This window comes from Clarias gariepinus, chromosome 22, assembly GCF_024256425.1.
Source record: "Clarias gariepinus isolate MV-2021 ecotype Netherlands chromosome 22, CGAR_prim_01v2, whole genome shotgun sequence".
NCBI lineage: Eukaryota > Metazoa > Chordata > Actinopteri > Siluriformes > Clariidae > Clarias > Clarias gariepinus.
The window spans coordinates 8,849,467-8,862,195 of NC_071121.1; the positions used below are offsets into that span (position 1 = coordinate 8,849,467).

Below are 12,729 nucleotides of genomic sequence, written 5' to 3' on the forward strand. Positions count from 1 at the left end.
TTGGCCAGGCCCAGGACAGGAAATAGAGAAAGACGAGATATAGAAAGGATGGGCAAAAGCAGGAACTGTCGTTTACATGGACTGCTGAGCTAGCAAGAGCTCACCCGCCCATCCTTACACAAGCAGGCAGCACAGAGCTACTCCAAGGCAGACATCCATTCAGACCATGGATGACTGCCTCACAACACATGAACTCCAACCTCACTGCCTTCTTCGTTCCACATGCCTTCTCCTTCTGATTTTAGACACTGAAACTCTTGTCCTGCTGTGGTCTCTCTGGTGTGACCAGTAATACGTTCCTGGACAGGGTAAAGAAAAGGAGTCCAGCAGAGCCGGAGGGAAAAGCACTCAGCAAGAGCCAATGCTCTTTAAGGTTAAGGTCAAAACACTTATTTGTGTTCCAGTACACAGGCCTGAAGAAGACTGATTAGAAGCTCATGGTTATTATCCCTGAGTGTACCTTTGATTGATCACCCTTTCTCAAGCCCTGAGCAGCCAAGACGCCCAGAATGGACACTGGCACAATTTTACACAGAAAGTCTCACAGCAGGAGACTTCATTCATCAAAATGGTCATCTGACCCAAATGCATGTGATGTACCATCCATGACTCTGTTATTAGATAGTGGTCTTTCCAAGAAACTTGTGCTCTCCACTGTATCAGAGGTCTGAGAGCCTGCTGGGAAGTGACAGCCTTCACTCTTTAGCCAATACATCACCTTCTGTAAAAAAAAAAAAACTGAAATATTTAACTCAGGCTTTAGATCCTAAAGCTATCCTATTTCGGCTATTCTGTCCCCTAACTTGTACACATACCTGTAGATATACATTTGCTTCTACCCTGGAAAACTCTTTAGAGCAATTTTCTGATTCGCCATTAACCTGATATTGTTATGACTACTATTAAGAGCAGTAGCACTGTGTGAGAGGCCATGAGTCTCATGGGTGTAGGAGGTTGCAAAAGCCACCAGTCATATGTAATGTCTGCATAATCGAATAAATGTGTTGATTTATTTAATAAAAGAATCTCTAGCGTCTAAATGTTGTTTAGTTCTGCACATTCTCCCTGTAACTGTGTGGGTTTCCTCTGGCTTCTCCAGTTTCCTCCCACCTTCTAAAATGTGCTGGAAGGGAGTCTGTTACCCCTACAGTAGGTGTTGGTGAGTACACGCTTGGTGAGCTGGATCCCAGGATCCAATACAGTATGTACTGTATCTGAACAGGAGAGAGGACTGGGGAGGAAACAACCTAAATCATCTGCTTATAGAACAAGAAATTTCTGCTTACAATTTAGTAACATTTCAATAGAAAAAAGCTTTAAGATCTAATATTTGTATTGTTTTAAACAACTGCAGATGAATGTAACTGTATTCAAGATATTTTTACTAAAATAACTTTTACAAAGATTTTTTTTTTTGCCGTAAGAAATCACAAATTCATAAGCAGTAAATTTATCATTCAGAAATGGCAAGTCAAACTAAATTACTGCCATATGGGTTCATTCATACTTTTCTGTAATCTTCTTTCCCTGCGATACACATACAGCAAGCCCATCTGGATCCCATATAACCTGAAGATCATGGGATTGTTTCCCGTGTTTTAATTGGTTGAATTTTTATTTTTTTTATGACATTGACAAAAATGCAGGAACTGAATGGGAATATTGTTGAGCATAACTCTGTATTACAGAAGGACATTTTTTAGATATAATGTCACCATAGAGTGTCACAGATTAGGTGCATCCTTTCAATATGGCAGTTTTTTCACTGTGTAAACTGATGAACCAAAGCATTAAAATGCAAAACATAAAACCCAATGGTGTGTTGGTTTCTCCTTTTTCCACTGGGGCTCCGGCCCCTCAGGACATGACTCCTCAAGACCTTTAGTGTATGGTATACTTGGACTTGATTGTCATGGACATTCCATGGATGCTCGATCAGATCAGAGGCATTTCTGTGGGATCAGATTGGATGGACTGGCCTTCGGTCCCCAAAGGAGTAGATGAGCCTTGGACGCCCATGATCCTATCGCTAGCTTACCAGTATGTAATTGATAGTCAATGTTATTCAATTCCCTTGGATGTGGTGTTGATGTTGATGCTCAACAGTCTTGTGTAAGTCAACCAAAGATGCCAATGTAAAAAAATGTAAATCATTTTGAAGTTTCATCAAACTGGATCAGAAGAGTTGCACAGACAGTGAGTGGCAGGGTGGCCCAGTGTGTATTTGTGAGTGTATGTGTCTTGTGTCTCCTTCTGTCTCTGCCACATCACACAGTATGATTTCATCAAGAAGTTCCGCTCCCCAAAGAAATACTGCCCTGCTGCCATCTGCCTCCACTCTTCATAAACAACACAACAACAATCAACAGCCTTCTGAAAGAAATAAGCTCGGTGTAGGTCCCGAATGCCGGCCTGTTGTTGGTGCAGGTCTGTAAAGTGTAATTTGTGGGTGTGTATGTGTGTGTTTGTAAGAGAGGGTGAGCAAAGGTGCAGAGATAAATCACAGGTGGCACACACACACACACAGCGGGGCTGTGCTGGGGCACAGTGGAGCAGTAGCGGGGCCTGCAGTCTACCTGTGGTGGCAGTGGCTCTCAGCATGGGGGAAGATTAATGCCGCCTCTCTGGAGCAAAGGTAACATCCAGAGCTTAATAAGGTACAAACAATTGCTTCCATTTTGTTTGTTACCAAGGGAAAACTAAAATTGTGCTACCGAGGTGTATTTTTTACTTTCAGTATGCTTTGGCAGGGTTGGGATTTGGGGCTGTGTGTGTGTGTGTGTATGCGTATCACGTGAAATGGTCTTATAAAACCAGAGCACTCATGCATTCATTGAAAGTGGTGGCTTAAGGGCAGGGAGGGGGGTGGAGGGGTTGTGTCAGGGCTGGGGTGAAAAGAAAGGACTGAGAAGATTCAAAGTGGTCCAGAAAAAGCCTTACCTCGACACCCTGCACTTTCAGCTTCATGTGATCCTCTCGCGTGGTCTTGCCATCTTTCCTCTTCTTCCAGCAGTAGCCGTCTTTCCTGTATTTCACCTTTTTACGGTTGTACAGTATCATCGACCCATTCTGTGGCCTAGATCCCAGTGAGACAGGGATGAAAGAAGGGTAGAGTGGGGAGGATGAGAAGTAGAAGAAGAAGAGGAAGAAGAACAGAAATTTATTTTAGTCAAAGCCGATGCTGTGGGCCTCATTTCAAAGGAGTACACAAGGGCTAATAGAGTCAGTAATGCATCAGTGACTAAGATGACCCAGCCCCTTTATGGCATTTTTGCATTGGTATGCACAGTTTGACAGTGAACAAAGCAACCTTCAGCATAAATTTGCAATACTCTAGTAAGAGAAAAGCACTGAAAGTGGCATTTCTGCTTGGTGTAAATCACATACTGTATAGACTGTAGCATGCAAGCGGAAAGGATGCCGCCTCTGCGTTGCTTCACGTTCTCAGATGAGTGGTGGAGAATGTCCCCCGGGGGGGGGGGGTTGGAAGAGATATCCCTGAACATTTCATTCATAATTCATTAGAACTGTACTGGCCATCGCCTGGTGGCTGATAGTAGTGCTGAAGCCTGTCTAGCTTCACATTAGGAGGTTCTGGGTTTAAGCATGAGCTAATAATTACATAAAGTGAAAGCAGCATGAGGCGCTTACGCCATATGTCTGATGAAATCCATACATTTATACAGCAGTTATGCAGGAAGCAAAGGGAAAAAAAGACAAATGGAGAAATGCATGCAATGCACCGAGATATTCTCTATATTCTGTCCTTTGCCTGGCTGTTATGATAATAATAATAATGCAGTTTCCCTTGTGGGATCAATAAACCATCTATTCATCTTCTCTCTCACACACACACACACACATGTGTGCACACATGCACACGCGCACACAAAAATACTGCTATAGCTGGCAGGATCTGGAGCATTCCCATGAGGAGATGGCATGGTTGCACAGTCATTGGGTCCCCTAGGTGTGGAAGTGGAAGTGCTGTTGGCCCAGTCCTGTAGCCGGCCAGCTGCTGTGAGCTGCCTGTTAGCCAGACCCAGCATGGCCTCAAGGTACACTGGCAGCAATCAAGCCATGCCTAAACATTGTGTGGCTGGCACTGTCTTCGTGTTTATCTTCTCATTTTCCTCGCTCAGTATTATCCATTACGCTGCATGCATCAATTTCTAGTGCAGCTCAAGGGGGCCAGTCACCGGTTTATTTTTTTGCGATTGCTCATCAATCATTTCTGGGGACGAGTGTCTGGGGCTGATACAGAATGGAAGAAGGACTCCCACCAGCCCAACTCTGTAGCGCCTTTTAATTAGAGATGCCACTCAAACTCTGAGATCCTCCATTCTCTCTCTCTCTCTCTCTCTCTCACTTCTCACTATGCTTCTGTGCCAGGCACCAACTTTAGTCTACCACCAGCTCTCTTTATGTTGTGGTTTCTCTGAGGCCCACTTGAAAGATGTTTACGCAGACCCACTACAGTACCTCTATCTCCACTGAAATCTACTGCAAAGATCTACCACTAATAAGTTCTCCACAGTGATCCTCTAGTAAAGTATCCTTTGGAAACCAAAAACTCTCTAGTAAGATCTCCCACTAATGCATGACCGATATCTCAACTGCAACTCACTAGGACGGTCCTCCACTAGCACCTTCTCCAGTAGAAAGATCTTTACTGTGACCCACTAGCAAAAACTCCACTTTGTCCCACTAACAAGATCTCTATGTAATGTGCTAAGAAGATCTCTTCTGTAATCCTTTAGCTTCCACTAACACATTAGCAAGATTTCCATGCAACCTACTGTAGATCAGTAGCAAAAACTCATGCACACAAGCTACAAACAAGCAACCGCTCAGTCCAACAGATTAGAATTATCTTCATCAAGCCAGCCAACAAGGTGTCCCACTAGCACGGTCTCCATCTAATGCACCAGCAACATTTCCAGACAGCCTGCTAGTGTGAACTGGGGTGATGTCCCAAGTTTCTGTGACTTCCATCATCCTGGTCTAATTCTGCTGATATTCATCCTGCTACTCAGGTCTCATAAATCACTCATTCATTCATTCATTCATTTATTCATGCATCTATCTTATCCTGCCCACAATCCTGCACAAGACTGCACTGACCTTCACAACTTAAAGAGTGTTTTATAGTAGATCTATCCATCGGAAAAAAGAGAAAAGATGAGTGAGGCAGAAAAATCAAATGAATTAGTCATCTAATCCACTGGGACTGAAGCAAAGTTTCCTGTGTTAAAGGTCACTATAATCTTGCATGTCAGCACACAGCTTTATGCTCAAGAGCTTCTGGGCATGTCAGTGTTTAACCGATGGTGGTTGGTACCTGGGGTCTGACTGCAGGGCTCATCCTCATTCTCATTTTCTGTGTCTGTGTACACAGGCGATTCAATTAAACTTATCAGAGGGATGGGTATTTATACACGGGGGTGAAATATTAACTGTGCTGCTATGCTGTTATCAGAAAGTCATGACAGGAACACTGCAGTCCTTAAAGCCCAAACGTGACAGATTAATATGGAAATTGAATGATGCTTAACTATATCATATAAAGATGAAAATACATGCTGTAAACTAAGAATGCTTTCAAAGTTATATCATTTTAATGTTTACCAATTTGGAAAATGCTAGGTGGGCATTACAGAAGAAATGCTCACTTTGAACAGAATAAAAAAATCTAAATTAAATGAATATTTGGTGTGACGGCCCCCTGGCTTTAAACCAGCACCAATTCTTACACTTGCACACTTGTACAAAGTAGAAGATTTTAATAGGATCAGAGTTAAGTATGATTAACCAATTATACCAAGCAGGCCCTAATGAGCATTAATTTCATATACAGGTTGAAATACAGTCATTAACTGAAACCGAAATAGCTGTGTAGGAGACTAAAAACTGGGTGAGGAACAGCCAAGCTGGGTTCTGCTACTAGGGTGAGGTTGTAGAAGACAGTTTCATGTCATAGGTTACTGACCTGTCCTGATCGCAACATCATGAAAAGACAGAATGATTTAAGGCAGGCTACAGATGCACAGAAGATCTGTGCTTAGTTCTCCACGATGTTTGGAAAAATCTACCTGCCATGTTTCTTTGTTTCTTCAAAACCTGTACAAGTGTACCTAGAAGAACTGGCTATTCTGGTTTTGCACGCAAATAGCAGTAACAACATAAACTGATTTGATTTAGATTTCTCTTCTGTTCATTAATAAAAGTAAACTTTAATGCTCCTGTTTTTAAAAGCATTCTTACTTTACTTCATTTATATATACAAGCGCACTGCCCAGCCAAAAGAAGTCACCACCTGGATTAACTAAGCAAATAGGTAAGATCCTTCCATTAGATAATTACTGCAGTGATTAATTTGGTCCAGCTGGCAACAAATTATTTAACCTTAACTAATGCAGTGAGTAGCTCCTGCATTCGGGTAAGAATCGGTCTAGGTTCAGCCACTTTACGTGCTTTAAAAAATGAGGTCAATTGACTCTGTGAATATACTGAACGACCAGGGTTTCCTCATCAATGGATTTTTTTTCTTCCATGATGGCATGGGCATATTCCAGCATGACAGTGCCAGAATTTATCAGACTCAAATTGTGAAAGAGTGGTTCAGTATGTATGAGACATCATTTTCACACAGAGATTTCACACCACAGATTCCAAATCTTAACCACATGGAGATTCGTTGGGCTGTGCTGGAGAAGGCTTTGGCGTTGGTCCGACTCTCCTTCCATCAATTCATCAAAATCTTTGACTCTGGATGGTAATACATATTCTGAGATTGCATACGCTTATCGAAACAAAAGGCGGTTCAATTAAATATTAGAGTGTGCCATTTTTCTTGTCTTAGCAGTGTAGTTGAAGTGATGAAAATCAGCTTCTGCCTTCTCTCTGCACTGGAGTTCATCCAGGAGCTCAGAAATCCTTTATGCACTGAAGGTAACTGCATTCACGCCTTCAGTTCATTCATTTCAGGCAAGTTGGAGAGATGAGGAACGAGGCCATGCCACCGTATTATTGAGAAAGAAGCCACTGTAAAGCAGCCATGACAACGAATGGCTCTGATTTAAACACTTACATTATATGGATGGATTATAATGGCTTACATTATAAGATGTACAGAGATGTTTTCTGAGGAAAAGTGAGTTCTTTTAAATGATAGAGTACACTTGTAAAAATATTACCGTTATACTATAATTCATCTAGCGCACTGTTTGGTACTCAACATTACCAATACCAATACTGATCTGGTAATCATGGAAAGCTATTTCTCTATATTTATCTTTATATTTATTTGCCTGATCTGGGCTTTATTTTTATAATGTTAGCTAGCTGGTATAAAATGAAGTGCATTAACTATGTTGCCATGGGTGGAGTAGTTACTGTTATTACTAAACTCCTGTTATATAAAGTTACATGTTATTGTGACATAATGCTATAGTTCCTCCTGTTCATACTTTCGACATTAACCCTTTCGTGCCTACTATAGACGGGGTACAGACTGGGACACCTACGTAAGGTCCAACTCCCCCTCTTTTGCCTTTAGTCTAATCTCTACTATACATATAGTATGGCTTATTTACTTACTGCAGCAAGGTAAGTGTATGGGAGTTTCAGTCTTATTGGATTATAAATATTTTTAAAAGTTCTGTCTACATCTTTCTGTGATTCTGTGGGCAAACCATATGTTGTTAAGTTGAAAGAATGCCAGAAATTCATTAGGCAATGCAATTTTGGTCTAGCATGAAGTGGCTTTGGTGAGATACAAAAGTGAAAAATACCCAGGCCGGGGCATCAACCATACAGAGAAAAAACATGGACTAAAGGGGTTAATCAAGTCCAGCATATATCACAGTACAATTTTCTGAAATTGTATGTGTATTGTGACATTCTATTTTTAAAATATTAGCAAAATAAATGTACTGAACATTGTAAAATGTATTTTTTAAATATTTTTTTAATAAAATTTGTTACAGGGATTCAAATTCTGAAGATTAAGAAGTCAGAATATTGTCGGGTATCATTTCACATTTTAAGGTATGCTGTGGAATCTGAAACCAAGCCATGAGTAGCAGTTCCTTGGAGCCCTGTTCCTGTTCGTTTTGAGGTAAGCCTCCATTAATTGGACTTGTTTTCCCAGCACTTGAGATACAGATACTTGAGATCTAAAGCATTTGGAGGCCAAATCAACATCTTGAACTCGCTGTGTTCCGTAAACCATTCTTGAACCATTTTTTGCAGAGGTTGCTGCCATAAGTGAATTTTTTTTTTCATAAAGTGGTGTACTTGCTCAGCAACAATGTTTAGGTAGGTGGTACATATCAAAGAAACATCCACATGAATATAAGACCACAGGACCCAAGAGGACCCATGGTTTCCCAAGAGAACATTACCCAGAGAGTCACACAGCCTCCACCAGCTTGTCTTTTTCCTATAGTCCATCTTGATGCCATCATTTCCCAATGACACGACAAACACACCCAGCCGTTGCCCACCTTTTATTGTTTTGTGGCCCAGTTCTCATGCTCACGTGTCCATTGTAGGTCTGCTATTGGATTGAGCTACATGTACCAGCCATCAGTCCCCACATGCATCAATGAGCTTTGGCTGCCCATGACCCTGTTCCTGGTTCACAGGGTTTTTTTTTTCCTTAGCCTACTTCTGGTAGGTTCTGACCACTGCAGAACAGGAACATCCCACAGGAGCTACAGTTTTGGAGTTGCCCTGACCCAGTCATCTAACCATTGCAATTTGTCCCTTGTCAAAGTCGCTCAAATCCTTACACTTGCCTATTTTTTTCTGTTTCCAAGACATCAACTTCAGGGACAAATGCTGCGTTCAAATATCCTAGAACTGTAGTTCCCTGCACAGTGGCCCGCACGGGATATTCAGCCATCTTAAGCACAGTAAGATTTCAAGCTCGTAGGGAGATAAAGTGCTTGGTTCAAAGGGAACTGCGAATGGTGGAGGGAACAAGTAAACAATGGTTCATCACTTCGCCGGAAGCGGACAAGCAATATAACCCATCAGTCACTGTGCCTCGATGGAGCGCAAAAAGACACAGGGCTCACAAGAGACCTGGCATTAACTTAAAGCACCATTCATTATTATCAAGGACGACATAATATTGCAATTACTTAATAACAATATACTTTTTAAGTAAGCTACATGTACTTTTAAGCAATTAAATATTACATGGGCTATTAATCTGAATAATATTAATCTCAATTAATGTCATTAGGAATGACAGTGTTCTTCTTGTAAATGAATCAAATCAGATCTATTATTAAGTTATGTACATTTAAGTAGTGTTTGTTTTGTAACGCATCCGCTTATACTTTATGTTTCAGGACGGTGAAATTTTCACAGTTACCGCAACTGGTTCCAGAGGTAATGCAGGGAGGATGTGATGTCTGCATGGGTGACATTTGAAGGATGTTCTGAATGAAGGAGTTTTGTCCGGAGAAGTTCCCTTAAACGGCATTCCCTGCACAGGGAGCGCTGCGTACAAGGTCAAGTACAGTACACTGTAGAATGGCACCCAGCCAAAACACCTAATATATCCCACCAACACCATAATAATCGAGATAATCGATGTTATTCACTTAATCGGTGGCTGATCATAATGTTACGGCAGATCGGTGTATAAACATATACACTTCTATTTTACATTTCTTACCAAATACACCAGTTTAAATGTTGTGTATTATAATAATACCATAACTTTAAGCTAATTAGATCTAAAAATATGTGTTGTCAAATGCCCATAGACAGGGTGGACAGGATTGCATGCACCCTTTAGTTTTAGTAAAAGCACTATGGCTAAATGTAGCTTCGCTCTTTCCCACAAAGCTAGATGATTAATGCCACACTTGCTGTTTTTCTCCGCTGCTCTGCCCGGCTGGGGAGAGAGAGAGAGAGAGAGAGAGAGATGGATAGTAAACAAGTCAGGAGACATAAGAAGAGCGCAGGAAAGGCTTTTGCAGATTAAGCAGGTGAGCTGGTGGCAGTGTGAGAGAGCAAGCACATGCTATTATCAATTACACATCATGTCTGTTAGCTGCCAGGACTCAGACCCGTCTACAACCATCTCTCGCACTCTTTCACGCGCACGCGTACATAACCAGTCAAGCACTGATGCTCATCGGTTAGTTCGACTGCTTTGACACACCAACAGCTCACTTATTCTTCAAAGAGAACGCTACATATCACGCTATACCATTTCCCCCTGCGGCACAGCGACAGCCTGAGCAGAAACGACACATCGTTAAGATCTTTTGGCTGTGCACAGCCGTTACCAGTTCCTGTCACGTACGGCACACGCGGAGCTCATCTGTGCTCGCTCACATACTCTGCAACATACACAAAAACACACACATGCCCATGTGCGATAGGCAACTCGTTTTCTCCCCCACCCACCTGCTGTAATTATGCTATACAGTACATCTGTCCTAATGCTGTGTGATGGTGGCATCACATAATCACACTCTGGATCAGGAACAGGAAGTCACCGGTTAACATCTTATCAGGTAGAAAATAGCATTTTCCTTTGTAGCCAAACAGGACACCAGACCCGATCTGCCTTAATGCAGCATTCACAGCTGGATTCAGCACATGTATAGTATAGTAGTGAGAAATTAACACACATCGATATTTAGATGTTTAAAGTACAGTACAACTGGAGTGCTATCCAGACAGGATAAGATTTCCAGACGCACGTCTGTAAGTAATGTCTCCGCTGGACGCCTATGGTAATTATGATCGATCTCAGGCGTTCTGTACTGTAGGAGTGCCATCAAGATACACTCAATGTGATCACACAAAACTGTCCATGCATTCCACTGTAAACACCTACACACATTTATTCTAAGCTCTTTTTGTTCTGTAGATCTGTGTAAGTTGTCCCGAGGTCACATAGCCATATTGTGTGTGTGTGTGTGTTTGTGTGTGTACTTGTTCTAGAAACTTAATAACTTACCTTGAACCTTTCTAAGTATGGATTCTTTGGCGAATCATTTCAAACGCTGTCTGCATTTCATTTTTCTGCACTGTAACCTTGGCGAATTCTTGGTTTTTGTTTTGGCAAGAGACGATAGGAAAGATATCGATAGGAGCTTCCTGGAGAGCCTTTCTACTGAAGAAAAACTGCACTTGGGACAGAATAAAATCTTTAGCTACACGTCAATTCAGATGGGATTATTTCTCCAGCTGGTTTTTATGAAATATGGAATAATTTTCCATGTAATGAAAGGTTTTGGGCAGAACTAAAATCCTGGAGGTGCTCCATAAGTAATCGCATGACTCCATCTCGCCATGTACAAGTAATCCAGTCCGAATAGGGCTTAAGATTTGAGAGTCCGTTGGAGATTTTTTTTTTTACTTTTTATCCAAAACAGAGATGTGTCTCAAGAGCTGTATGTCCAGCATCCCCATCTGTACCATTTGTACAGAGGAATATCTGACTGAAAAAAAATTCCAGTATAGCAAATACACACACTGCTATAGGCCTATGAAATATGACATGATGAAATAAATAAATGGCAGCATGGTGGTGTAGTGGTCAGCACTGTGGCCTCACACATCCATGGTAGAGGGTTTGATTCTTGCCTGGGGGTCTGTGAGCACAGTTGGCATGTTCTCCTATTGGTGGGTTTCCTCCGGGTATTCTAGTTTCCTCCCACAGTCCAAAGACATGCAGATTAGGTTAATTACCGTTACGATTGTGAGTGTGTTCAGGTTAGTGTGCTGTACGATGGACTGGGGGTGTACCTTGCCTAATGCCCTGGGATTTCCCTGTACAGAGAATGATTGAGTGAGTGAAATTAACAAATGTTTGAATTATTTACATTTCTGCATCTGTGGCATTTTTCACTAATTCCTTTAGTGTCATGCCTTTTTTCCCCGTAGGTAAACAGTTTTGTGCCTCACTGGTAGAGATCTCAGCACTGAGACTTCTGAGACTTCTACTTAATTGTGTGAAAAAACCTGAGCTACTATGCACATAATAAATGATGTAAGCTGTCAGGGAGCTGTGGAGACACAAGCGAGAAAGGGCTAAAGTCCAAACAAGAACAGTGGCGAATGGTTCTCTAACAACCTACACACTTGAATTTTTTAACACAGTCTTTTGGACAGGACTCTGGTCTAGAAATGTTTTGTATTACTGTGTTGTTTTTAGCTTTGTTCCTTTTTGTTCCGCTACCTCTTTTTCATTCTGTACGTGTTTAAATTTACTCTTTTACACTCTGTCTCTTGATTTTATGCTATATCACATTGCGATTATCTTATCCATAAACTACAATCTGTGTTGTCACTCTTAAAGGGGATGGACTAGGTACCTTAGTAACACCCTGGCAACCTCGGTGTTGTAAACTGGGTCGATGGTGTTTCAATGAGCTGAAAGGGCTGTCCAAAAAAAAAAAAATTCTACATAATCACCTCATTAGTACAAGTCTGAAAAGGGCTTTAAATATGTGTAATAAGTCCTGTGGGGATCAGTCTGCTAAAAATGATACACTACACATGCAAGCGTTTTAAGGGAAAACACACATAGTGTAATAACTGTGATAAGTTTAGTGATTTAACTGGTGAGATAAGAAATAATACATAGCTTTCATAGTTAGCTCCAGATTGATCAGCCATATTACGTCCATTGTTGGGTATGTTCCCCTTGTGCCACCGGTGCAGTTCAGGGACTCTTGGGCTGTGCTGTAGTGT

General features: G+C 41.5%; 1 protein-coding gene across 3 annotated transcripts in view; it reads right to left on the bottom strand.

Moving 5' to 3' along the window:
- The window catches only part of camta1a (calmodulin binding transcription activator 1a), a 436,555-nt gene that overhangs the window by 175,865 nt on the left and 247,961 nt on the right, over positions 1–12,729 (bottom strand). For all 3 annotated transcript variants that reach the window (XM_053482709.1, XM_053482710.1, XM_053482708.1), the window contains exon 5: positions 2,941–3,076. In XM_053482709.1, coding sequence (XP_053338684.1) covers positions 2,941–3,076 — 136 coding nt within the window. The remainder of the gene's footprint in view (positions 1–2,940; positions 3,077–12,729) is intronic.